The sequence below is a fragment of the Chiloscyllium plagiosum genome, unplaced genomic scaffold, assembly GCF_037043375.1.
Source record: "Chiloscyllium plagiosum isolate Xiang-an unplaced genomic scaffold, Cpla_swu_hap1 HiC_scaffold_6, whole genome shotgun sequence".
Classification (NCBI taxonomy): Eukaryota; Metazoa; Chordata; class Chondrichthyes; order Orectolobiformes; family Hemiscylliidae; genus Chiloscyllium; species Chiloscyllium plagiosum.
In genome coordinates, this window is record NW_028270144.1 from 116,041,310 (window position 1) to 116,067,456 (window position 26,147).

General features: G+C 40.4%; 1 protein-coding gene across 1 annotated transcript in view; it reads right to left on the minus strand.

Moving 5' to 3' along the window:
• LOC122551079 (cytokine receptor common subunit gamma-like) overlaps positions 1-15,634 on the minus strand; it is a 60,262-nt gene extending 44,628 nt beyond the window's left edge. The window contains exons 1-2 of the mRNA XM_087988557.1: positions 15,442-15,634; positions 3,904-4,021 (exon numbers count right to left, since the gene is read on the minus strand). Coding sequence (XP_087844683.1) covers positions 3,904-4,021; positions 15,442-15,634 — 311 coding nt within the window. The remainder of the gene's footprint in view (positions 1-3,903; positions 4,022-15,441) is intronic.
• Between the last annotated feature and the right edge of the window lie 10,513 nt (positions 15,635-26,147).

The following is a 26,147-nucleotide window of genomic DNA, read 5'->3' on the forward strand; positions in this document are numbered from 1 at the left end:
GTATATGGAGTTTGAGAGTAATGAAGACAGAACTAAGATTTCAAGATCGCAAGAAGGCACTAGCAAGCAAGAAATTGGTTTGAAGTGTGTCGACCTCAATGCCAGGAACATCTGGAATAAGGTGGGTTAACTTGCGGCATGGGTTGGTACCTTGGACTTCGATGTTATGGCCACTTCAGAGACATGGATAGAGCAGGTACAGGAATGGTTGTTGCAGGTTCCGGGATTTAGATTTTTCAGTAAGAACAGAGAAAATAGTAAAAGAGGGGGTGGTGTGGCATTGTTAGTCAAGGAATGTATTACAGTTACAGAAAGGGCGTTTGAGGACTCGTCTACTGAGGTAGTATGGGCGGAGATTAGAAACAGGAAACTCCTGCTGGGAGTTTTCAAAAGGGCCAAACAGTTCCAGAGATGTACAGGATAGGATAGCAAACATGACCCTCGGTAGGAACAAGAGTGACAGGGTAGTTGTTATGGGGATCTTTAACTTTCCAAATATTCACTGGGAATACTATAGTTCAAGTACTTGTCAAATGTGTGTTGGGGGGTATCCTGACACAGTATGTAAACAGGACAACAAGGGGCAAGGCCACATTAGATTTGGTACTGGGTAATGAATCCAGCCAGGTGTTAAATTTGGAGGTAGGTGAACACTTTGGTAATAGTGACCACAATTTGATTATGTTTACTTTAGTGATGAAAGGAATAGGTATATATCATGGGGCAAAATATATAGGTTACTTAGAATATAGAAACAGGCCCCTCAGCCCAACAGGTCCACACCAACCCTCCAAAGGGTAAGACACCCAGACCCATTCCCCTGCCCTCTATTTACCCCTGACTAATGCACCTAACACTACAGGCAATTTAGCATGGCCAATTTACCTGACCTGCACCTTTTTGGATTGTGGGAGGAAACCAAAGCACCCAAAGGAAACCCACACAGACACAGGGGGAAGGTGCAAGCTCCACACAGACAGTCACCTGAGGTTGAATCGAACCTGGATCCCTGGCAGTGTGAGGCAGCAGTACTAACTACTGAGCCACCATGCCACCCACTGGGGGAAAGGCAATTACAATGTGATTAGGCAAGATTTAGGATGCATAGGATGGGGAAGGAAACTGCTGAGGATGGGCACAGTTGAAATGTGGAGCTTATTCAAGGACCAGCTACTGTGTGTCCTTGATAAGTATGTACCAGTCAGACAGGGAGGAAGTTGTCGAGTGTGGGAGCTGTGGTTTCCTAAGGAAGTTGAATCTCTTGTAAAGAGGAAGAAGAAGGCTCATGTTAGGATGAGATGTGATAGCTCAGTTAGGGTGCTTGAGAGTTATAAGTTAGCCAGGAAAGACCGAAAGAGAAAGCTAAGAAGAGCCAGGAGCGGACATGAGAAGTTGTTGGAGGATAGGATCAAGAAAAACTCTAAGGCTTTCTATAGGGAAATTAGGAATCAAAGAATGACTACAGTAAGATTAGGGCCAATCAAGCATAGTAGTGGGACATTGTGTGTGGAGTCAGAGGAAATAGCTGAAGTGCTAAATGAATAAATTTTGTCAGTATTCACACCAGAAAAAGATAATGTGGTCGAGGAGGATACTAAGATACAGGCTACTAGACTAGATGGGATTGAGGTTCACCGCGAGGAGATGTTAGTGATTCTGGAAAGTGTAAAAATAGATAAGTCCCCGGGCCAGATGGGAATTATCCTAGGATTCTCTGGGGAGCCAGGGAGGAGATTGCTGAGCTTTTGGCTTTGTTCTTTATGTCATCATTGTCTACAGGAATAGTGCCAGAAGGCTGGAGGATAGCAAATGTTGTTCCTTTGTTCAGGAAGGGGAGTAGAGACAATCTTGGAAATTATAGACCTGGTAGCCTTACTTCTGTAGTGGGTAAAGTGTTGGAAAGGGTTATAAGAGATAGGATTTATAATCATCTAGAAAGGAATAAGTCGATTAGGGATAGTCAACACGGTTTTGTGAATGGTAGATCGTGCCTCACAAACTTTCTTGAGTTCTTTGAGATGGTGACCAAACAGATGGATGAGGGTAAAGTGGTTGATGTGGTGTATACGGATTTCAGTAAGGTGTTTGATAAGGTGTTTGATCCCCACGGGAGGCTATTGTACAAAATACAGAGGCATGGGATTGAGGGTAGTTTAGCGGTTTGGATTAGAAATTGGCTAGCTAAAAGAAGACAGAGGGCGTTGGTTGATGGGAAATATTCATCCTGGATTTCAGTTACTAGTGGTGTACCACAAGGATCTGTTTTGGGTCCACTGTTATTTGTCATTTTTATAAATGACCTGGATGAGGGCTTAGAAGGATGGGTTAGTAAACTTGTGGATGACACTAAGGTCGGCAGAGTTGTGGATAGTGATGAAGGATGTTGTGAGTTACAGAGGGACATAGATAAGCTGCAGAGCTAGGTTAAAATGTGACAAATGGAGTTTAATGTGGAAAAATGTGAGGTGAGTCACTTTAAAAGGAGTAACAGGAATGCAGAGTACTGGGCTAATGGTAAAACTCTTGATAGTGTAGATGAGCAGAGAGATCTCAGTGTCCAGGTACATTGATCCTTGAAATTTGCCACCCAGATTGACAGGGTTGTTAAGAGGCATATGGTGTGTTAGCTTTTATTGATAGAGTGATTGAGCTTCGGAACCATGAGATCATGCTGCAGCTGTACAAAACTCTGGTGCAGCTACATTTGGAGTATTGTGTACAGTTCTGGTCACCACATCATAGGAAGGATGTGGAAGCTTTGGAAAGAGTTCAGTGGAGATTTACTAGGATGTTGCCTGGTATGGACGGAAGGCCTTAGAAGGAAAGGCTGTGGGACTTGAGACTGCTTTCGTTAGAGAGAAGAAGGTAAAGAAATGACTTAATTGAGACATATAGGATAATCAGAGGTTAGATAGTTTGGACAGTGATAGCCTTTTTCCTCAGATGGTGATAGCTAGCATGAGGGGATGAATATTTAAGTTTAGGGGTGATATATATATATATATAGGACAGATGTCAGAGGTAGTTTCTTTACTCAGAGAGTAGTAGGGGCGTAGAACACACTAACTGCAATAGTAGTACACTAGCCAACTTTAAGGGCATTTAAATGGTCATTGGATAGGCATATGGACAAGTATGGAACAGTGTAGGTGAGATGGGCTTCAGATTGGTTTTACAGGGTGACGCAACATCGAGGGCCGGTAGGACCTGTACTGCGCTTTAGTGTTCTATGTTCCAAGAGCCAGAGGAATAGAAATAATTAGGTTTTCAGGGGCTACACAGGAAAAAAAATGAACTAAATGTTCTTCTATGTAACATTTCTCGATATTCATATCAATTCACATGATGCCTTTTGGAGAAGTTTTGACAACAGGATCAGAAACAAAAACAGAACTTGATCTAAATGCTTTTAGATTTCCATTCAAGGATTCAGTACTATTTTCTATTCTATTGCTCGTTCTCTTATGAAACAGCAATCCTACTTCTAGGAATGGCTGTTGTAGTTTTTACTGATGGTTTCTTTTGAAATGGAATTTATAGAATTTTGACAGAATTGAGGTCATCAGTTGATGTGAGCAACTCTTTGGAATAAGATGATTCCAAATAAAGGACCAAGCAATTATTCTGGATTTCAACACTGCAGTGACACAGGGAGCAGAAGGAGCAAATTTTAAACAAAGAATGAACAAGGAGAGAAAATGAAAAGAACATGGACCATGACATGAAGAGTTAAATGGGGTCAAATTCTGTCACAAAGACAAATTGAACATGAGAGAAGAATTGTCTTTTGAAGAAAGTTTCTGTTGTATGCTATCGAGGATTGCAACAGAGATACTAGGTGTAAGAAAGAGATAAATATGAACATTTTAAATTTTAATACATTTAATCAAGACTGCTACTCACCCATAATAAAATGTGTTATTAACATCAGGTGCAGTCCCTTCCTTCAATTTCCATGTGCAGTTTACATACTCCATATTGTGATAAATACAATTGACCTGCTTAGCAATCAGACTTTCTCCTATAAGCAGTTTAGGCAGATATAAAGCATTATTTGAAATATGACAGGAATGCAGTACACACAAGATTAAAAAAAGTTTCATAACAGTTCTCTTTTGTTGATTCATTTCGAAATATTGGTTTTAAGAACGTTTTCCTGGATTACATATTCCCGCTTAGACTCGACCAGTCTTCTGCTGGTGTGAAATGGCATTAAAACTAGGTCAATACAGAACTGGCAGCACAGACCAGATTTTCAATAACCAAGTCTGACAGTCTGAGTTGACAAGCCTTTGAATTTCATGATCTTTATGAAAGGAGTGGAGGGGTTAAATAGAGAGGGGTAAGTGTGTGATGAGGTATGGCTTGCAAAAGCCAAAAGCAGAGCCACAGGGTAGATGCATACTGGATAGACTGGTTAGGAGGACCACCTGAGTTCTCTGAGATACAATCACAGTTGTAGTAAAGGCTGTTTGGCCCTCTAGCTCTCACCATAATACCCCTTCCTTCTGTCATCTCCACACTAACTCACGTTCCTTTTTAATCTCATGGATCCTTACAGCTACCTTGTCAACACATGCCAATTCTTTCCTACAAGCACTCCCATAGCTCCACATCCTGTCCATGCCTCTCCTTTCTTTTCCAGGCCTATTCACTGAACATACAGTATGCGTGAAATCATGGAGTTATAAAGTCAGAGAGATGTACAGCATGGAAACAGACCCTTCGGTCCAACTCGTCCTTGCCAACTACATATCCCAACCTCATTGAGTGCCATCTGCCAGCACTTGGCTCATACCCCTCTAAGCCATTCTTATTCAGATACCCATCCAGATGCCTTTTAAGTGTTGTAATTGTATCAGCCTCCACCACTTCCTCTGGCAGCTCATTCCATACACGTACCACCCTCTGCGTGAAAATGTTGCCCCTTAGGTCCCTTTAATATCTTTTCTCTCTCACTCTAAACCCATGCCGCCTAGTTCTAGATTCACCGACCCCAGAGAAAAGACCTTGTCTATTTACACTATCCATGGTCCCTCATGATTTTATAAACCTCTATAAGGTCACCCCTCAGCTTCTGACATTCCAGGGAAAATAGCCCCAGCCTTTTCAACCTCTACCTATAGCTCAAATCCTGCAATCCTGGCAACATCCTTGTAAATCTTTTCTTCATCCTTTCACATTTCACAATATCCTTCCGATAGAAAGGAGACCAGAACTGGATGCAATATTCCAAAAGAAGCCTAATCAATGTCCTGTATAGCCGCAACATGATCTCTCAACTCCTATGCTCAATACTCTGACCAGTAAAGGGAAGCATACCAAACGTCTTCTTTACTATCCTATCTACCTGTGACTCTATTTTCAAGGAGCTAGGAACCTGCCCTCCAAGAAGTAACACTGATGAGTGTGGAGCTGTTCAGAAATGAAATGCTCATTCACAAATCTTCTTTAAGAAAACTGCTGTTCACACAACTTCTGTAAAAGCCAATCAGACAGACTATTAAAGTATTAACAACAGAGACTTCAAGCACTTCATAACTTTTGACCTTGTGTAAATGAACATTGAGACAATGACATAAGAGATCACTGGAAGAACAATGCATTATATTGACGAAAATACAACAGGCAAGCAAAGGTCTTTCAACAGCTGTCTCCAACTGTCAATACAGAGCCCTGCTTAAAAAAAATCCTTTTATACAAGTTTGAACTGTCAGCTGAACACTTGTTAATGAGATCATCCATTTCTACTGGAAGTGTTGTTAAAACTGCTGATGGAACCATAATCCGTGCCTTTGTTCCCTCTGGATTTGACAATTCCAGTGTATTCTTGGCTGATTATCTTCCATAACTGCAAGGTCAATGATTGCTGAGGTCCTGACTAACACTAAGCCCTATCCATATTACCTATGTGCTCTCTGATCCAACCTGTACTGCTCTATTTCTAGTCTCTTTCGGATCCTTTTCTGACAATGGACAATATGCCAAGGTTTAAGACTTGGAATTCTCTCCTTTAACATCTCCATCTCCTTAACCCACTTTTTTTTTCCCTTTAAATGTACCAAAAACCTGACCATAAGACCAAAGTGGAGATGGTGGTATCGTGGCGTTGCTACTGACCAATTGCCGAGAGTCCCAGGCAAATGTCTTAATCACATATGCCCTGAATGCACTGATGCAAGTTTTATCATGGTAGCTGGTTATGATCTTAAAGGAAATAGCTACAGAGATGGTGAATGTAGTATTAGCAATTTTTCAATTTCCAATAGACCCTTAGAGTTTTGTAATGTCCCAGCAGACTAGGAAACTGTAAATGTAATACTCTTCTTCAAAAAGGGAGAGTGCTAAGAAAAAAAAGTATAGATAAGCCATTTAGCATAACACTTATCATTGGGAAAGTATTAGAGTCTGTTGTATGGGACGTAATAGCAGGGCATTTAGAAACACATGATAGTATTGAGTAGAATTAGCATGGCTTCATGCCTGACAAATGTAATCAATTTGTTTTGAAGAGAAAGTGAGCAGGATAGAAAAAGGGGAGCTAGTAGGTGCAATATATTTGGATTTCTCAAAGTTGTTTGTTAAGGTACTGTAGATAAAGCTACTTAATAATAACAAGGCCCAAGGTGTGGGAGGTAGTATATTAACATGGACTAACTAATAGAAGACAGAGAGTTGAGATAAGGGGCCATTTTCAGGATGGTAGCCTTAACAAATGGCATGCCACAGGGATTAGTGTTGAAGCTACAATTATTTACAAACAAAATTAATGACCTCAATGTGGGAAGTGAATTTGTCATCATCTAAGTTTGGAGTTAACACAAACATATGTAGGAAGGCATGTAGTGAGGATGACCCCAAAGAGTTTACAGAAGGTTATAAGCAGGTTAACACAGTGGGAAAATAAAGCTTATCAGATGAACTATAATGTGGGGAAATGTTAGATTGTGCACATTGGCAGGAAGAATAGAGGAGCTGAATATTATTTAAATGGTGACTGCAGGGAGCGCAGCACACAGGGGTTTGGGCTTCCTTGTGCATGAACCACAGAAAGCAACCCCCAAGCTCAGTGGGTACTGGGGAGGGCAAATAGAGTTTGAAGAAGAGTCACTGGATCTGAAATGTTAACTCTGCTTTTTCTCCACAAATGCTAGCAGAGTTTTCCAGCAGTTTCTGGTTTTGTTTCTGCTTTCCAGCATTCACAGCTCTTCACAGGTTTTTGACATTAAATGTTGCTGACGTAAAAGTAAACACTTCATAAAAGTGCCTATATAACATTTCGTGATATTCTGAAACACCACAATTTATCTAGCAATATTCAATAGTCTCCACGCAACGATGGTTTCTATTGAAAAAAGAAACTTCATTGATTTTAACCTCCAAACAGGGGAAGGATTAGCAAGAAACCAATGATTCACACCTTGATGTGCATTAGTCTGCAATGGAAATTTCTGAGCAATATATATGAATTATATGTGCAGAATATTATCAGATTACCTAGAAAGTAATTCACTATCTCTATTGCTCCATATGTCAGGTACATAATAAAACAAAACTGATTTGGTCTTAAAGCATTGTGAAAATAAAAACGCAAAGAACATTAAATCAACTATCATCATAAAGACTAACTAATGCATCAGACATTAGTGGCACTGCTGCCTCACAATGCCAGGGACCCAGGTTTAATTCCAGCCTCTGGCCACTGTCTGTGTGAAGTTTACACATTCTTCCTGTGTCTGTGTGGGTTTCCGGTGGACACTTCAGTTCCCTCCCATGGTCCAAAGCTGTGCAGGTTAGATAGATTAACCATGGTGAATCGCCCCATAATGTCAACGGTTGTGCAAACCAGGTGGATTAACCATGGGAAAATGTAGGGCTATAGGATTGGGACATGGGTCTGGGTGGAGTGTTCTTCAGAGGGTTGGTGTGAACATGTTAGGCTGAATGGTCTGCATCCACACTGTTGGGATTGTCTACGTCATCCCTTCACACACCAGCACAGTATTGAGAGAGAACGATGTTATCATAGAATAAAGACAAAATATTGCAGAAGCTGGAAATCTGAAACAAAAATAGAAATTGTTGAATAAACTCACCAGGTCCAGTAGCTTCGGTGGACAGAGAAACAGAGTTAATGTTTTGATTAGATTAGATTCCCTACAGTGTGGAAACAGACCATTTGGCCCAACAAGTCCTCATCTCTGAAGAGTAACCCACCCCCCTACATTTATCACTAGCTAGTGCACCTAACACTATAGGTGTTACTCTTTAGCACAGCCAATTCACCTGACCTGCACATCTTTGGATTGTGGGAGGAAACCAGAGCACCCGGGAGAAAACCCACGCAGACACGGGGACAATATGCAAACTCCACATAGACAGTTACCCGAGGCTGAAATCAAAATGGGGTCCCTGGTACTGTGAGGCAGCAGTGATAACCACTGAGCCACTGTGCCACTGTGACAGCTCTAGAGAATTCCATTTCTAAATAAGGGCCATGCTTGTCTTGAGTTTGTTAAAAGAGTTATTTTTTGAGCCAAAGTTTAGTGATGTATCTGGACATTGGGTAAAATAGAGAAAAAAAATACCAATAGCATATGACTTTTATTTCACTTGCTACACTAAATTAACATAAAATATAAATATTACCAACAATACAATTTTCTTTTATTCTTTCACAGAATCTGGGCATCACTGGCTAGGTCAGCATTTGTTCCCCATCCTTAATTACCCAGAGGGCAATAAAGAGTCAACCACATTGTCATTGGTCTGGAGTTAAATGTTATACAGACGGTTAACAACAGATTTTGTTCTCTAAAGGACATTAGTGAACCAGGAGGGTTTCTATGCTAATTAACAATAGCCACAATTAACCAACTCTTTATTGCAGTTTTTTTTTGTATTGGATACCGATTTTGCCAACTGCCATGGTGTGATTTGAGCCTTTGTCCCCACAACATTGTCCTGGGGACTCTGCATTGCGAATTGAGTGACATTACCACTGTACCAGCACCTCCCAGGGATGGCAATAAAGCATTGGCATACCATGTTTCCCACCTATCCACATTCCTCGGTTAATTTGTGAAAGGTCATTGAGTTCAACTTTCTCCTTACTGATGAACCCAAGCTGAACAAGGCATGTTCTACTATGTCTAGGTTTCAGGGATGTCTACTCAAGCATTTTGGAATCAAAGATCTGTCCACTTTCTCTCCAGAGTGTGTATGGTGATAATGTGAAAGTTGTAGACATACATCGCTTGACTCTGGATTTTTCTTTAATCAATAAATATGACATGACTTCAAAGCAATGTCATTAAAAAAAACATTAATTACAACGGCAAATACCAAATCACCTTACCTTTGTCCAAACTGTCCTACCTTCATCCCATAGAAAAAATCATTCAGTACTTACCTTTCTTGGTGGACTGAGCACCCATTTGTTGCAAACTGACAAGGAAAGCCACACAAAGAGGAAACATCAAAGCCATTTTTGAAAAGTGAAATGATTTTCAAGTCTAGTTCTACATGGATTGCCACTACACTCTTCACTTAATTCATTCATCTGCTAGTGGTTTAGCATGGAGGAGCTTGTGGCTTATCATTATATCCTTAAATGATAAATGTTGACTTTGTCATGCTTCCTGAACTCATTTCCTGTTTTACAAACTCGTCACTTTAATCAAATAAAGTATCTTATTTCGGATTTTTACTGTGGTTTCTAAAAGCTTGTGCTTGCTCCATCAAATGCAAATGATCTTTTGCTATAATTTCTGTGTCTTGTCATATTGCTCCACGAGCTACCTGATGAAGAAGCAGCGCTCTGAAAGCTAAGACTACCAAATAAATCTGTTGGACAATAACCTGATGTTGTGTGATTTTTAACTTTGTCCACCCCAGGCCAACACCAGCATCTCCGTATCATGTACATCAAATGCAACACATTTGTTAAGTTCTAAATTAAAATGTGTAATATTGAAAATAACCATTTATGGTATGTGCAAGAGCTTTTAAGTTAAAAGGAACAGTATTAGAATGACTTAGAGGTGCTGCTGTTGGACTGGGGTGGACAAAGTTAAAAACCATACAATACCAGGTTATAGTCCAACAGGTTTATTTGGAAGTACTAGCTTTCAAGTGCCACTCCTTCATCAGGTGGTTGTGGAGAATAAGATCATGAACATCTTTCAGTATTACATAAGCAAAATACTGCAGGTGCCCAAATCAGAAATAGAATCAAAATAAACTGGAAAAACTCAGTAGGTAGGGTAGTATCTGTGGAGAGAAACTGACTTAATTTTTCAGAGTAACTTTGGGCCTAATCTCCTAGACATGTACAAAATGGGAACATCTCCTACAGTCCTATGAATTCTAATGTGAAGCCTAAAGTTGCTCTGCAATTGCCTTTGAAACTTCATTTGTTGTTTTGATTCAAGCTGACAAACTGGACAAGTCAGGTCCCAGAATGAAATCTGTCTTGATAAACCATAGGTTTTATCTTTGCAATGTGTTATTCTAGTCACTGAACATATTCACAAGAGACTGCCATTGTACTTTCAATAAAAGAACCTAAAAGTTTATTGTACAAAAAAGAAAAAAAAACCCACAAACTATATATTATACAAGAACTATTTGAAACAGTCTTACAAATATCAGAAATAAAGATTAATCACTTCAACAACAATGTAAGAAACATATAAATGTCTGCTGAGGCTCTCAGGCTAAAATACCTCATTCAGCTGGCATGATATAATTGGTTTCTGAAGCTTTCTTCTTAATGACTTCAAAGCACTTGCGGAACAAACTCATGGGTTTTCCACACATTCACCTTCTATCAGTTTTCTGGCCGCTCTTCTTACTGGTTTTGTACCTCAGCATCCATTGTTTGGTAATGACAGCTGTAGACTCATTGCATTTCTGTATGTATTTCTCTTAGGCAACTCAGGGCTATTTTTGGAGACTGCTTAACCAACAGTGTCTTTTCTCTCTGACTGAATCTACACACTAACTTTTCGTCTGAATGGTTTTGTCTTTTTATGATACTTGACTCAAATCATAGCTCACAAATATTTTTGCTTATAATTAGCGGAAACTTGATTTTTTTTGTTTTTTATCTGCATGGAGACCGCTTTGGTGAGTTGGACACAGAGAATGCTGAAGAAGCCTAGTAGGTCTGGCTCCATCTATGGAGAAAGAAATAGATTTAATGTTTCAAGTCTGATAAGACTCTTGTTCATAAGAGTCTGAAGGTCTAAAGAATCATACCGTAATCGAAACGTTAGCACTATTTCGCTCACCACAAATGATGCTAGACCTGATAGGTTTCTCCAACATTCTCTGAATTTGTTTCAGATTTCCAATGTCTGCAATGTTTTGCTTGTACTTGAGTGATTTTTTTTTTAAAAACAACATTGAAGATAACAGAAACAAAATTTGCACTTGATATATGTATCTTAGACTTGAAGTTTTGCAATCTTTATGCTGGTTTCATTTGGATTGTGTTCATGAAACAGATGAAAAAGTGATTCTGGATTAGTGGTGCTGGAAGAGCACAGCAGTTAAGGCAGCATCCAAGGAGCTTCGAAATCGACGTTTCGGGCAAAAGCCCTTCATCAGGAATAAAGCTGAAAAGTGAGGCAAGTGAAAATATTATAAGGGTGAACGTTAGAATAGAATTCAATCGAGTTAAAATTGGAGATAACAGCATCAGACCTTTGAAATTGCAGATGGCAAGGTTACTTGTTAAGTTGACATGCTTAGAATTCCTGAAGAAGGGCTCATGCCCGAAACGTCGATTCTCCTGTTCCTTGGATGCTGCCTGACCTGCTGCGCTTTTCCAGCAACACATTTTCAGCTCTGATCTCCAGCATCTGCAGCCCTCACTTTCTCCATGCTTAGAATTAGGTTGGAATTATTAAACTTAAAGTTAGATCTGGCAGCATCTGTCGCGACATTGTACCACTGTACCACAACAGCTCCCTCTTTCAACACCAATGTAGCTGACCAGATTATTGATATCAGCTGTGGCTCCATGGGTAACATTACCACACTTCAGCTTGTGGATTGTGGATTTGAGTCTTAGTCTAACACTTGGGTTCAAAAATCAAGGCTGATATTTTTGTGCGGTCCTGCGGAGGTGCTACACTGACACACAGGGGTGATACACAGGGGTATCATCTTTCAGATCAGACAATAAATTAAGGTCCTGTTGGACAAATAAAAGATTCCATGGCATTATTTTAAAGAAGATTATGTGACTTAGAGTTGATGAGCACGTCATTGTCCATCCCTCAACCAAGATTGCAAATAGATTATTTGATTATCTCACTGAGAGTTTTGGGAGCTTGTTCTTCACAGATTGGCTCCTATTTTCCTACATTACACTTCAAATGTGTTTCATTGGCTGCAAAGTACCTTGGGATGTCCTGAGGCTGCAAAGAGCACCATATATTTTATTTTGTTTGCTATTATATGTACTTGGTGCTGTCAATATTACTAAATGCTCTCAAAATTAAGGAAGAGACAAATGTAGAAACTAACACAAATGTCTTGCAATTACCCTGTGGGTTGGTGATAACAAACTTTTGACCACAGTCAGACAAAATATCTGCTATTTTATGAATTCAGTCATCTTAAACCAATGGTACCATCATTAAAATTTAACAGGAATTTGATAAAAATGTGTCTTCATGTTAATTATTGCTGTCACATTCTATAACTTCACTTTAACATTCTCAAACAGATTTTATTACCAAATCTGCTGTCTGTTTTGGTAGGTCTCATTTTATTTGAATGTAATTTTTATCATATATATTTGATTTACTGGATATATGGGTCATGATTTTCTGATGAACAGATTTTTGGGAGTAGCACATCAGGATCCTGTGGAATCCCTGACTAACAAACTCCAAGGAGATTACCTGGGAAATTGCAGATTCCAATGAGCAACTCATTAATGCCTCTAACTCTCTGAAGTATCATTCTAAATCAAAGCATTTGGAAGCCATTATAATCCTAGATCAAGTTATTACAGGACGAGAGATCATTTCAGATCTCAAGCTGAAATCTGACTTGATAGCTTGTTTTTTAATATTTGCTTTTATTTCAGAAGGCGTTTGGTATGCTTGTTGCTATTTGTCAGTGCACTTAGCATAGACGTTGGGAGGCAATGTTGCAGCTGTACAGGACATTGTTTAGGCCACTATTGGAAACTTGTGTGCAATTCTGGTCTCCCTGGTATAGGAAAGATATTGGGAAACTTGAAAGGATTCAGAAAAGATTTATAATGATGTTGCCAGGGTTGGAGAGTTTGAGCCATAGGGAGAGGTTGAATAGGTTGGGGTTATTTTCCTAGGATTGTCAGAGGCTTACTGAGGTTCATAAAATTATGAGGGGCATGGATAGGGTAAATAGACAAGAACTTTTCCTCAGGGTTGGAGAGTCTAAAACTAGAGGGCAGAGGTTTGAGGTGAAAGGGGAAAGATTTAAAATGGACTTAAGGGGCACGTGCATATATGGAATGAGCTGCCAAATGAAGTAGTGGAGGTTGGTACAATTATAACAATTAAAAGGCACCTAGATGGGTACATGATAAGGAAGAGTTTAGAGGGATATGAGCTAAATGTTGGTAAATGGGACTAGATTAATTTAGGCCGCCTGATTACAATGGATGAGTTGGACCAAAGGGTCTGTTTCCGTGCTGTATATCTCTATGATTCCATAACAAGGTGGTCTTTCACTGGAACACAAGCACACATTATTGCAGATTTAGGTTTAACAATAAAAGAGAAATTTATTGCACATAACAAATGGAGTGAAGGTAGAATAAACCAAAATCTTTACATATAATGCAATTTGAAAGATTTCAAACAACATGGTAGAAGCACAATCCCATCTGACAATACAATCTCTGCCCAGAATATAATGCTTCTTCTCATTTACACACTCAACCAACCTCTTCTGCCCAGCACCTCAGTCCCCTCCAACAGCCCATAGACCTTCCATCTCTGGATCTGAAACCCTGTCCATAGGATACAACATCACCCTCTCTATTCAGGACTTCATACTCTCTTCCTCACTGCTGGACACATTTTTTTCATTCATGGAATGAGGACATTTATTGCCCATTCCTAATTGCCCAGAGGGCAGTTAAGAGACAACCACATTGTTATGGTTCTGGAGTCACATGTCGGCCAGACCAGGTAAGAATGGCAGATTTCCTTCCCTAAAGGACATTTGGGAACCAAGTGGATTTTTCTGACAATCGATAATTCATGGTCACCATTAGACTCTTAATTCCGAATATTTATTGAATTCAAATTCCACCATCTGTCATGGTGGGATTTGAAGCAAGTACCCCCAAATATTACCTGGGTCTCTGGATTGACAATCTAGTGATAATACCACTAGGCACTTGCCTCCTCCTGTCTTCACAGGAACAAACAGCCCCATCCCCCAAGGGAGCATTCACCTCCCCAGCCACCAGATCCAATATCTCCCATCAAACCTGACCTGCCCTAAACTCTCCATCACTTATTTAGCCTTCTGGCAGCCGACTCATTTGGCACCCTGATCTCACTCTTACATTAGATACTTACCCGTTCACAGGAGCTATCAAACTGTCTATCTGTGCTGCTGGACCTTTCACTCACAAAGCATGGCAAGTGGCTGATGTGAAGTAGGGATGATGTTTGCCATTACCACCTACCCCAGCTCCCATTTATCTTGTATTAGAAAGGACCTCTCAGAACTAAAGTATGCCTCCGCATTTCTGAAGGACCTCGGATCGGAATCTCCTCTGAGAAATGCAGATCTCTTTCTTATCATAAAAACGAGCTGAGTGTGATTGCCAATCCTTGGAATATCCAGTCCATGAATTTGTTCAGCATTCCCAGAAACCACTCCCAGACCTCCACAAACATCCATTAGCCCAGGTTATGGGGCTACAAACACGTCCCCTACAGGTTAGCTCAGCTAATTCAAATCGTCTCTACTCCCCATTGTTGATTCACAAATTGTCCTCAGGATTTAACTAAATGCAGGGGACATTTTTCTGTATTTGTTCATGGAATGTGGGCATCAATGGCCAAGCCAACATTTGCTGTCCATCTCTAATTGCCCTTGCCTGTTCAACTATCTGTGAATGAATCTGGCTTATTGTCACTTGTACTGAGTGCAAATGACAAATACAGTGAAAAGCTTCAATTGTCGCCACAATTCAGCAACATCCAAATACATCAAGAATAAAAAGACAAAGTTGAAAGTCCATCTTCACTCCGCTGCCTCCACCGTGCATCTCGAGCCCTGAGTCAGCTGACCAGTGCCACCTGTGCCACCACCTGTGCTAGATCCACCGACGTCGGAGTTGCCACCTTTCAGGCCCCATCTTTTTGTCACTGGGCCCACCCTGCTAAGGGGCTGCCTATGCCGGATTCCACACCAGACCTTCACTTGCCCCACAGTCAGGAGCTCTCAGCTCCTGGCCCACCACAACCAGGAGCTGCTGCATCACTGATGCCTGGAGTCCCCACTCTGATCCCACCACAACCAGGAGCTGCTGCATCACTGATGCCTGGAATCCACACTCTGAGCCCACCACAACTAGGGAGTCACTGGTTCCATTGCCAGGCCAGGCCATCACCTTGCCAAGAGTCTTGCTCCAGCTGCTGCCCTCCACAATGCCATCCCCTCCTCTGCCGCTGACAGGAAGAGGAGGAAGAGAAAGAAAAGGAAAGGAGACAAAAAGTTTGAAGAAAGAAAAGAGGAAGTGACCGCCTGGAGCAGACCAGCCCAGCAGCCTGAACGCAGCCTACTTTGCCCATACCACCATCTTGTCATCATATGAAGGCTGTTAAAGGTCAGCCATTTTGTCATGGGTGCAGACACAGGGTAGACCAGACAAGGAAATGACAACAGATTTCCTTCCTCAATCAGATGAGGTTTTACAACAATGTTCACCATAATTGAGGCTGGCTTCCAAATTTATTAATTGAATTTAAATCCCACCAACTGCTGGGTTCTTGGTCCCCAGAGCACTAGCTCCATTAACTACATTACTGTCCCTCTCAAGCAGTTAAAGTCAAACAAACCTGCACTGCCCATCTTGAAAATCTGACAGATTAACTTGTTGTTGCTAGGATAGGAACTTTGAAATTAGGTTCCAAAATGTTGCAATGAATGGAAGAATGAATGAATGAATCTGAACATCAAACAGTGGTTCAATGGTTAGCACTGTTGCCTCCCAGCACCAGGCACTTGGGTTCGATTCCACCCTCGGGTGACATTTTCCCTGTGTCAGCATGTGTTTCCTCCCACAATCCAAAGATGTACAGGTTAGGTGGATTGGCTTTGCTTATTTGTCCAGAGATGAAGTGGATTAGCCATGGGAAATGCAGGCTTACAGGAATGGGATGCTCAGCTGGGTGGGATGCTCTCCGGAGGATTGGTATGGGCTGGATAGCCCGCTTCCACGCTGTAGGGATTCTATGATAATTGTTTCTTTTTAAAAAAAAAAACAAATTGCATGGGCCTTTTTTTTTGCAGACTTAGTTCAGATTATCTACCACTGCAAAGAATCGCATTGCCTGGAAGCAGACAAGAACAAAGAAGAAAATGTTACAGATGCTATTATGCATCTTATTAGATCTTTCAGAAAATTTGCAGCATGCATTCTGTTGAAATGTACTGAGTTCCAAATAGGAACTCCCAAGAATTTGACTCAGAGACAATGAAGGAGGAGAATAGGACCAAGTAAGGATGGTGTGTGAATGGGAGGAGAGCTTGGAGGTGATATCATTCCTAAACACAAACTACCATGATCTTCTAAGTGGTGGAGAACACTGGTGAAGGAGTTAGGGTCAAAACAAAAAGCCTTGCTTTGTTGCTGCAGTGCATCTTATAGACATCAAACAATGCAGGAAACAATACAGCAAGTTAGCAAGGCTTCTTACTGAACTTCCTGAACACCTAATTTTTCCTTAAAATCAGTAAACCAAGCACCAAAATTTATTGAACTGCTCGAAGATAGTCAGCGTGCTAAGTATATTTGAACAAAACCTTTATAATGATGGTCATAGTAATGAGAAATGGTTAGTCGCATTTTCTTCGGTGAAGTCTGGAAGTTGGAGGTATTGAGTCAGGTTCAGATTTTTTAAGTGTTAGCACCTGAGCCAAGCTCACTCCACCTAATTCTGACTTTTAAAATTCAGCCAGTGACTCAGAATGCAACCAGCTGAGAGAAGCGTACCTCTGCATTTTTGTCATCTTAGTTATCTAAGAGATACAATCAACTTGCTCAGAGGAGGTGCTTACTGGATGGCACAGATGACAAAGTTAAAAAAGTCCACTTCAAACCACTGTCATTGTGCTCATTCTGTAAAGATCAAAATCAATAGTGTACCAGCTAAAGTCAACACTTCATAAACGAGGACTCCAATTGTTAGCAATTAGGGTTTACCCTTTCAAAGCCCTCAATTGCTCATCTGTACAGACCATCAATACATTATTAAAAATCAAGTGCATGAAATGAGTGAGACTCAATTAAGGAAAGGGCCTTTGCCCTCAATTGAACAATTGTGTTTCCAAGCTTTAGTTACGGCATACGTTCGTTTCAAATGCCTGCATGGAAAATCTTGGTTTACTATTTGTAACTGGCTTAATTCCCAAGATTGTCCAAAAAGTACCAATTACAGGATACGTTTTTAACTTAAACAATGACTGAATAGTACTGCCAACATGACCGATGCAGTTGATTGTTCAAACCTAGTCACTGTGAGTAAGCTAGAATATTCCTAGTGGTTGGATGTGTCTTACTTCTTGACATGTCACTTAGAAACATAGGATATAGGAACAGGAGTAGGCCCTTTGGCCCTTTGAGCTTACTTCACCATTCAGCATGATGATGGCTGATCATCCAACTCAGGCTCCTACTCCTGCTTCCTTCCCCCTATCCTTTGTTCCCTTTAAGCTATATCTAAGTTCTTCTGGAAAACTTTCCATGTTTTGGCCTTAACAACTTACTGTGGTAGTGAGCTCCAAAGGCTCACCACTCCCTGGGTGAAAATATTTCACGTCATCCCAGTCCAAAATGGCCTTAGAATATAACCCCTTGTTCTGAAATTTCCTCATCTTCAGGAATATCACTCTTGGATCGAATCCTCTCACTAAGTTCAATCTTGTCAAATGTGAGGTATTGCATATTGATACCACAAACAGTGGTAGAGCTTGTACAATTAATGGCAGTGTTGTAAAATAGAGGGACCCAGGGTTCATAATTCTTTGAAGTTTGTGTCTCATGTAGACAGGATGGTTAAAAAGGTGTTTAGCACCCAAATCGTCCTTATTCAGTTCTTTTAGTATAGAAGTTGAATAGTCATGTTGTAGTTATGTTGGACATTGGTCACCCTGTTACAGGAAGGATATTATTAAGCTGGAGAGAGTTCAGAAGAGATATACCAGGATTTTGCTGGGTTTGAAAGATTTGAGTTATACAAGAAGGCTGGATAGGCTGGGACATTTTTCACTGGAGTATAGGAGGTTGAGAGGTGACCTTATAGAAGTTTGTAAAATCATGAGGGGTGTAGAAAGGTTCATGTTAGGTGTCGTTTCCCTAGGATGGGAGACTTCAAGATTAGGGAGTACACTTTTAAGGTGAAAGGAGAGAGATTTAAAAAAGACATGAGGGGCATTTTTTTTATACAGAAGATGGTTTGCATGTGGGATAAACTTCCTGAAGAAGTGGTGACTGTGGGCACAATTACAAGGTTTAGAAGACATGAATAGGACAGGTTTGGAGGGATATGGTCCAGGAGCAGGCAGGTGGGACTAGTTTAGTTTGGGATTATGTTTGGCATGGCTTGGTTGGACCAAGTGTCTGTTTCCATGCTCTCTGACTCTAGGACTCTATGAAGGCCAATCTACCATTTGCCTTCTTCATCCATTGCTGCACTTGCACGCTTACATTCAGTGACCTATGTTTCATTGCTCCTCCCTCTTTCCCAATCTATTACCATTGAGATAATAATCTGCTCCTATTTCATCTTACCAAAGTGGATAACCTAATATTCATCTATTTAATACTTCATCTGCCATGCATGAGCCCAGATGGACTTCAGATTGGTATGACAGGTCGGCGCAACATCAAGGGCCGAAGGGCCTGTACTGCACTGTAATGTTCTATGTTCTATGTTCTAAATGTACTTATCCAAATCACACCAAAGCATCTCTGTATTGTCCTCTCAGTTCACCCTCCCACCCAGCGTTGCATCATTTGAAAACCTCAAGAAGTTACATTTATTTCCTTCATCTAAATCATTAAAATATATTATGACTATAAATAACAAGCTGGGGTCCAAGCACTGATTCTTGTGATGCCCTGCTTGCTCCTTGGAAAATAACAAATGTATTATACTCTGTTTCTTGTCTGCCAACTGATTCTCTATCCATGCCAGTGCACTAGCCCAATGCCATGCACTTTAACTTTACATGCTAATCTCTTATTTTGGAACTTATTGAAAACTTTCTGAATGTTCAAGTACATCATATCTACTGTCTCCCTCTTATCAACTCTCCTCGTTATATCCTTAAAAAATTCCAGTAGATTTGTCAAGCAAGATTTCCCTTTCATAAAACCATGCTGATTCTGTTTGATCTTGTCACTGTTTCTCAAATTCTCTGCAATTAACACTTTTATAATGGACTGTACCATTTTCCTCATTACAAATTTCAGGCTAACTGGCCTATAATTTCCTTTGTTCTCTCTACTTTTTCTAAATAGTGGGGTTACATTAGCTGTCCTTCTTCTATGGGAAATGATCCATTGTCAATAGAATCTTGAAAGATGACCACTATTTTCAGAGCCACTTCCTTAAGTACTCTGGGGTATAGATTATTGGGCCTTAGGAATTTATTAACTTTGAATCCTATCAATTTCCCCAACACCATTGCCCTACTGTTACTGATTTCTTTCAGTTCCTCTCTCTCACTACACCCTGTGTTTCCAAATCTTTCTGGGATGTTATTTATGTCTTCCTTTGTGAAGATAGAACCCAAACATGCATTTAAATGATCTTCCACCTGTCCGTTCTCTATTATAAATTCCTCTGTTTCTGATTGTAAGGGACCTATATTTGTTTCCATGAATCTTTTTCTTTTCTGTTGTCCTTGGGTGGTCAGGTGGTAGAGAGTTGTCATGAGTTGAAGTAGATAAGATAGCACAGCTATCGATGGGTTCCTTATGGTGGCCCAGTGCTGGGTATAGCTGACTGGGCACCTGATAAACACCTTGCTCCTAATGAAACAAGAGGAGTCATTCCCCAGATGTATCTTGATGGAGTGAGTGTCTTTGAAGTTGCAGCAGACATCAGCATGAATACTCAGGACTATCAGACTCTCATGCATGGAACCAATGCTACCCTGCACCAGGTGAAATACATTAAGGAGCAATACGGTGGCTCAGTGGTTAGCACTGCTGCCTCACAGCACCAGGGAACCAGGTTTGATTCCACCCTCGGGCAACTGTCTGTGTGGAGTTTGCACATTCTCTCCTGTGTCTGCATGGATTTCCTCCGGGTGCTCCGGGTTTTCTTCCAAAGTCCAAAATGTGTAGGCTAGGTGGGTTAGCATGGGAAATGCAGTGTTATAGAAATAGGGTAGGGGGTGGGTCTGGATGGGATGCTGTTTGGAGGGTCAGTGTGAACTGGATGGGCCAAATGGGCCGGCTTCCATGTTGTAGTGATTCTATGATGGTCATGTGCTCACTCCACTTGTTCTTCTCTCCTTTGAATGTTTCTAATATTGTCATCTCTTGTCTGGAATAATCTCCTGGTTCAGAAACTGACAGACACAGTATGAACAAATTATTTTTCTTATGAACACATTGCCTTCAAGATAGAATGTGGGCATTGCTGACTAAGGCAAGACTTATTGCTCATCCACATTTGCCCTTTGGAAGCGGGTGATGAGTTGCCACCTTGAACTGCTGCAGTCCGTGGGAAGCTTATACCTAATGTGCTGTTAGGGAGGAAGTTCCAGGGTTTTATTCAACCACAATAAAGAAATGGTGAGTACTTGGGGATTCCGGTAGGTGGTCACAAAAACTGGGGTACCAACTTGGAACTGGAAGTGGCACTTGACCCGGAAGTAGCTTTGGACTGGAACGTTTCCACTTGGGTAATGACGGCGGCAATGTGGGGTTTCTGGAGGCAGCCAAAATGAAGGCATGGATTTTGAACAGCAAATGAGTTCTCCAACTGGAGTTTTGCAAATTCTGATTTTTAAATATCAGATATGAAACCAAAAAGTTGTTTGTTGAGTTGATGGATTTTGCCCTGGAAGATCGGGACCCCCAAGTACTCATCCCTCAGACAATGAAGAAATGGCTTCAAGTCAGGGTGCTGTGAAGCTTATGAGTACATGTTCAGCACTTGGTGTTCCCACGTTTCTGCTGCCCCTGCCCTTCAAAGTGGTAAAGGGCTCGGCTTTGAAAGGTGCGGTCAAAGGAGTCTGAGTTTCAACAACGCATTTTGTAGGTGGCAGCAGTATAAGCTCATGAGTTCAGAATAAGCAAGTTGAAGAAATGGAAGTTCAGATTCCAAAGCCCAAAATAAACTTCTCTCACTGCTTCTGTTGTTACTTTTGGTGAATCTATGCTTTTGATAACAAACTGAACACATTTTGTAGATTTGTACTATTTGTGGTGAAGCCCATGCCTGCAGAACTCAATCTGGTTGTGTGCTGATCTCAGCTGGGATCACACTAGCTCTGAGATGCAGAGGAGCTAAAATTCTGCATGACAAAGACAAAATTAAATGGACTTCATGACTGAGTGTTAGAGTGATCAAGATTTGTGTGGTCTTCTAAAATAATTCATAGGATTTGTCTTACAGTATCTCCCACTAAAAATCTGAATATCATGATTTACAATTAAGTGTAAATTACATAATTCATATTTAACTCATGCTAATTCTGGATGTTCGAGTTTAATATACATTGTATTTAATATTTGTTTTTGTTCTTCTTTTAAACCATGAAATCTTGAAGACTTCTTTGTAAATAACTGGTATTTTTCAAATCATCTAATATAAAAAGTACTTGTTCTTTGCTGAGATCATAACCAGATGCAGAATCTAACCTCACACCTTTTAAAGCATTGTCTGAGCTAAGCTGTCACCTTTTTTCATAAAATCTTAAATTATCTCAGGAATGTGACTTGAAAGAAGTCCTGGGATTTACATATTAATGAATTGAAATCTGCAACCCATTCTAAGTGATTAAAGACTTAACAGAAATCTAGGTTTGTAAAATACATCACATCAGTTCCATGACACTTTCATCTTTTGCAATAAACTCTATGTCTTGTGATCCTGCCCCACTAGCTACCTGATGACAGAGCAGCGCCCTAAAAGCTTGTTCTTCCAAATAAACTTGTTGGACTATAACCTGGTGTTGTGGGATTTTTAACTTTGTCAACCCCAGTCCAACACCAGCACCTCCACATCATCTTCTCCTATTGACCAGCATATTTTTCCTTTTCAAGTATCTATCAAATTTGCCTTTGAAAGTTACCATTGAATCTGCTCCCATTTCCTGTTTAAATAATGCACTCCAGAACTCACTTCACTACATGAAAGTGCTTTTCAATAGATCAGCCATCATCACTTTCACCTCTAAGTGACAGGATTCCAGGATCAACTCTCCACTCCAGAGCACAAGATCAAAAATCTGGATGAATGACAGATTGTAGTAAGAGAGTGTGTCATTGTTAGGGATTCTGTCTTTTGAATAAGATGTTCAAAGGAAACCCCAAGTGCTTGCATGATTTAGTACAAAAGATCCTGAGTTACAAATTTGAAGGACACCAGAGTTGAGAATGTGGCGCTGGAAAAGCGCAGCAGGTCAGGCAGCATCCAAGGAGCAGGAGAATCGATGTTTTGGGCAAAAGCCCTTCATCAAGAATGTCCAGAGAACACCAGTTGAGTTCTTCCTGTTGTCCTAGTCGATAGTTATCCTCCAATAAACATGACCAAAACAAATTAACTTCCCATTCTCACATTGCCATTCATGGGAGTTTGTTGTGTGCATAATTAACAGCTACATTTCCAACATTATAATAGTGACCAAAGTTCAAAATGGGTCTCATTGTCCAAAAACAAATCTCTCTTTGAGAGATCCAGTGGTAATGAAATAATACTAAATGAATGTCAGTCTCCCTTTTTCTTGGAATTTGCAAACCGGATTAGCTATTTTGCGTTTGTATTTTTAAGTAACTCGCAGGATATTTGGGTTTCATTGGCTAAGCCAGTGTTCATTGCCTATCCTCATTACCCTGGAGATGGTGGTGGTGAACTGTTTCTTTGAATCACTGCAGTCCACGTTCTGAGGTATCACCACAATGCTGCCTGAGAAAATGTTTCAGGATTTTGACCCAGTGACAACGAAGGGAAGACGACATAGCTCCAAATTAAGATAATCTGTGACTTGAAGGGGAGCTAGTAGGTGGTGGTGCTCCCATGTATCTGTTGCCCCTTCCTTCTGGCTGGTAGAGATCAAAGATTTGGAAAGTGCTAATGATAAAAATCTGATGAGTTTGTCACTCAATCAGCCCCTCTTGTTCTTCCAAACACGAACTGTTCTTTCAATGAGCCTTGCATCAGTCAGTCTATTTGACTGAGTGTCATAATCCTATCTTGGATTCAGTGGATTGTAAGGTGGGAAGGAGTATCAGAGGTCAGGATATATGTCATTATCAGATGAACTGAAGAAATCAAAAGAACTCAAATGGCTGTATCAATATTTGGGCTGCCTCAAAAGAGGCTACGTAAATGCAAATCTTTTTTTAAAAGTGCTTGCCAGCAAATTAGATCACTCGGATTATATCAACAGGATCGACTGGTCTTGTACTCACTGGAATTAGAAGAAAGGGGAATGCTCTCATAGAAACATAGAAAAACCTGATGGGACTAGACAGATTAGATGAGGGAGGAATATTCCCGATATTGGGGATGTCCAGAACTAAGAGTCACAGTCTCAGAATAATGAGCAAGCCATTCAGAGAAGGAAGAATTCCTTCACTCAGAGAATTGTGAACCTGTGGAATTCATTCTCACAGGAATAGGTTGGGGCCAGTTCATTAGATATATTCAAGAGACAGCTGGACATAGCTCTTTCGGCTAAAGGGGTATGGAGAGAAAGTGGAAATGGGATGGTGACATTTCATGATTGACCATGATCTTATTGAATGGTGGTGCAGGCTTGAAGAACAAAAATGACCTAATCCTGCTCTTATTTTCTATATTTCTCTGGTTCAATGTTTCTATTTGTGAATGGGATCATAACTGTAGCTAGAGGAAGCATCTTAAGCAAAAGTGAGAAGGGTTGCTGGACTTGCAGGAGGTGGGGGCGTGGAATGCAGGGGGAAATGGTCAATTCCATCCTTACTTAGATCTCTATCTTTGTTAGTTCATTTATTTAAATGGTAATAAACTCAGCCAGTAATAAACTCAACTCACAAACCATTCAATCACAAATAGCTTTAGGACATAAAATATTCAAATACGTGTTCGTAGTTTCCTGACTTAACAACACTTCAGATTGAATTAAAGGTCACAATTCAATTTCAGGATTTTAGACAACACTAGTAAATCACTATAGCTTCACTCATGTCAACTTGAAATATCAGCTCCAGCCTTTGATTATGTTACAACTATGCATTCCAACTTTTCTCTATTGTATGTTTTATGCAAATCAAACCAATTCCTTGGAATCAAACAGGCATGGAACTGATTCAGTACAGAAACCACCTAACAGCTATTACCAGAGAATTCAACTGAATGCTTTTATAGTAACAGCAAACATCTGGAACACAATCTTGAAGCCTTTGTAAGGAAATAATTTCATCATGGCTTTAATTTAACTTGCCCCGGGAGGTAAATCATTTGATGAATTACTGTAATTTTGCATCATTTAACATATTTATATTATAATTTATATTTATAGAACCATTTGAATCCTTGTTTAATGGTACATTAACTAAACGTTCTGCATGCAACTGAACAGTCAACTCTCTGTTCATGTCTCACAGGTAACTAAGATAGCAGGATTCCTCTTAATGAAGATTAACCTCTCTGTCTAATGCTTGATGTGCTCAGATGCCTGGGTCCTTCGATAAATATTTCCACGCTGTCATGGAAATTTTAATGGAGACTGTCCATTGGGGTACCCTGGATAGCTACACAGGAACATAGCCACATGCGTTGGCCATTCAGCCCTTTGAGCTATTCCATTACTTCATTGCTGATCTATATCCTAGCTCTAATTTGCCCCCTTGGTCCGTAGCTAATAACATTTTTGTCTAACGAACACACAACAATCGCAGTGTCAAGAGGAACCCCAGCCTCAAAACCATTTTGAGAGAAAGGGCTCCAGGCTCCCACTATGCTTTGAATGAAATCCATGTTTCCTAGATGGTCTGGTTGTAATGTTAAGACTGTGACTTCTTATCCTGGAAGAACAGTATTGTTAATTTCTACATACCCTGCCCAATTTTTTTAATCACCTTAACCACATCAGTTAGTTTATTGCTTAAGTTATATTCAAAGGATGAATATTCCGGTCTAGATTAACACTTTATGCCCCAGGACAATTCTGGTGAACCTCCAATCCACCACTCCTCGGCCAATATACTCCCCCTGAAGTAGAATGTCCTGAAATTAATGCAGTTGTGCTTGCAAAAGAGCTCTATATAGTTGTATCATGAATTCTATCCTTTGTATGTTCACCCTTTAGAGATGAAGGTTAACATTCCATGAATAATTTTCAAATAACCTTTGTCTACTAATGAGTTATAATCTTACTTAAGGTGACCACCTTGATATATTGTTCTCTAAATGTAAACCCATGTAGAATATCCATAAAATCTCAGGTTCGTATTGAGATGGATACCTAGAAATGTATTAGGAGAAAGTGAAAACTGCAGATGCTGGAGGTCAGAGTCAAGAGTGTGGTGCTGGAAAAGCACAGCAAGTCAGGCAGCATCCGAGGAGCAGGAGAATCGACATTTCGGGCATGATGAAGGGCTTATGCCCGAAACAATGATTCACCTGCTCTTCAGATGCTGCTTGACCTGCTGTGCTTTTCCAACACCACACTCTCGA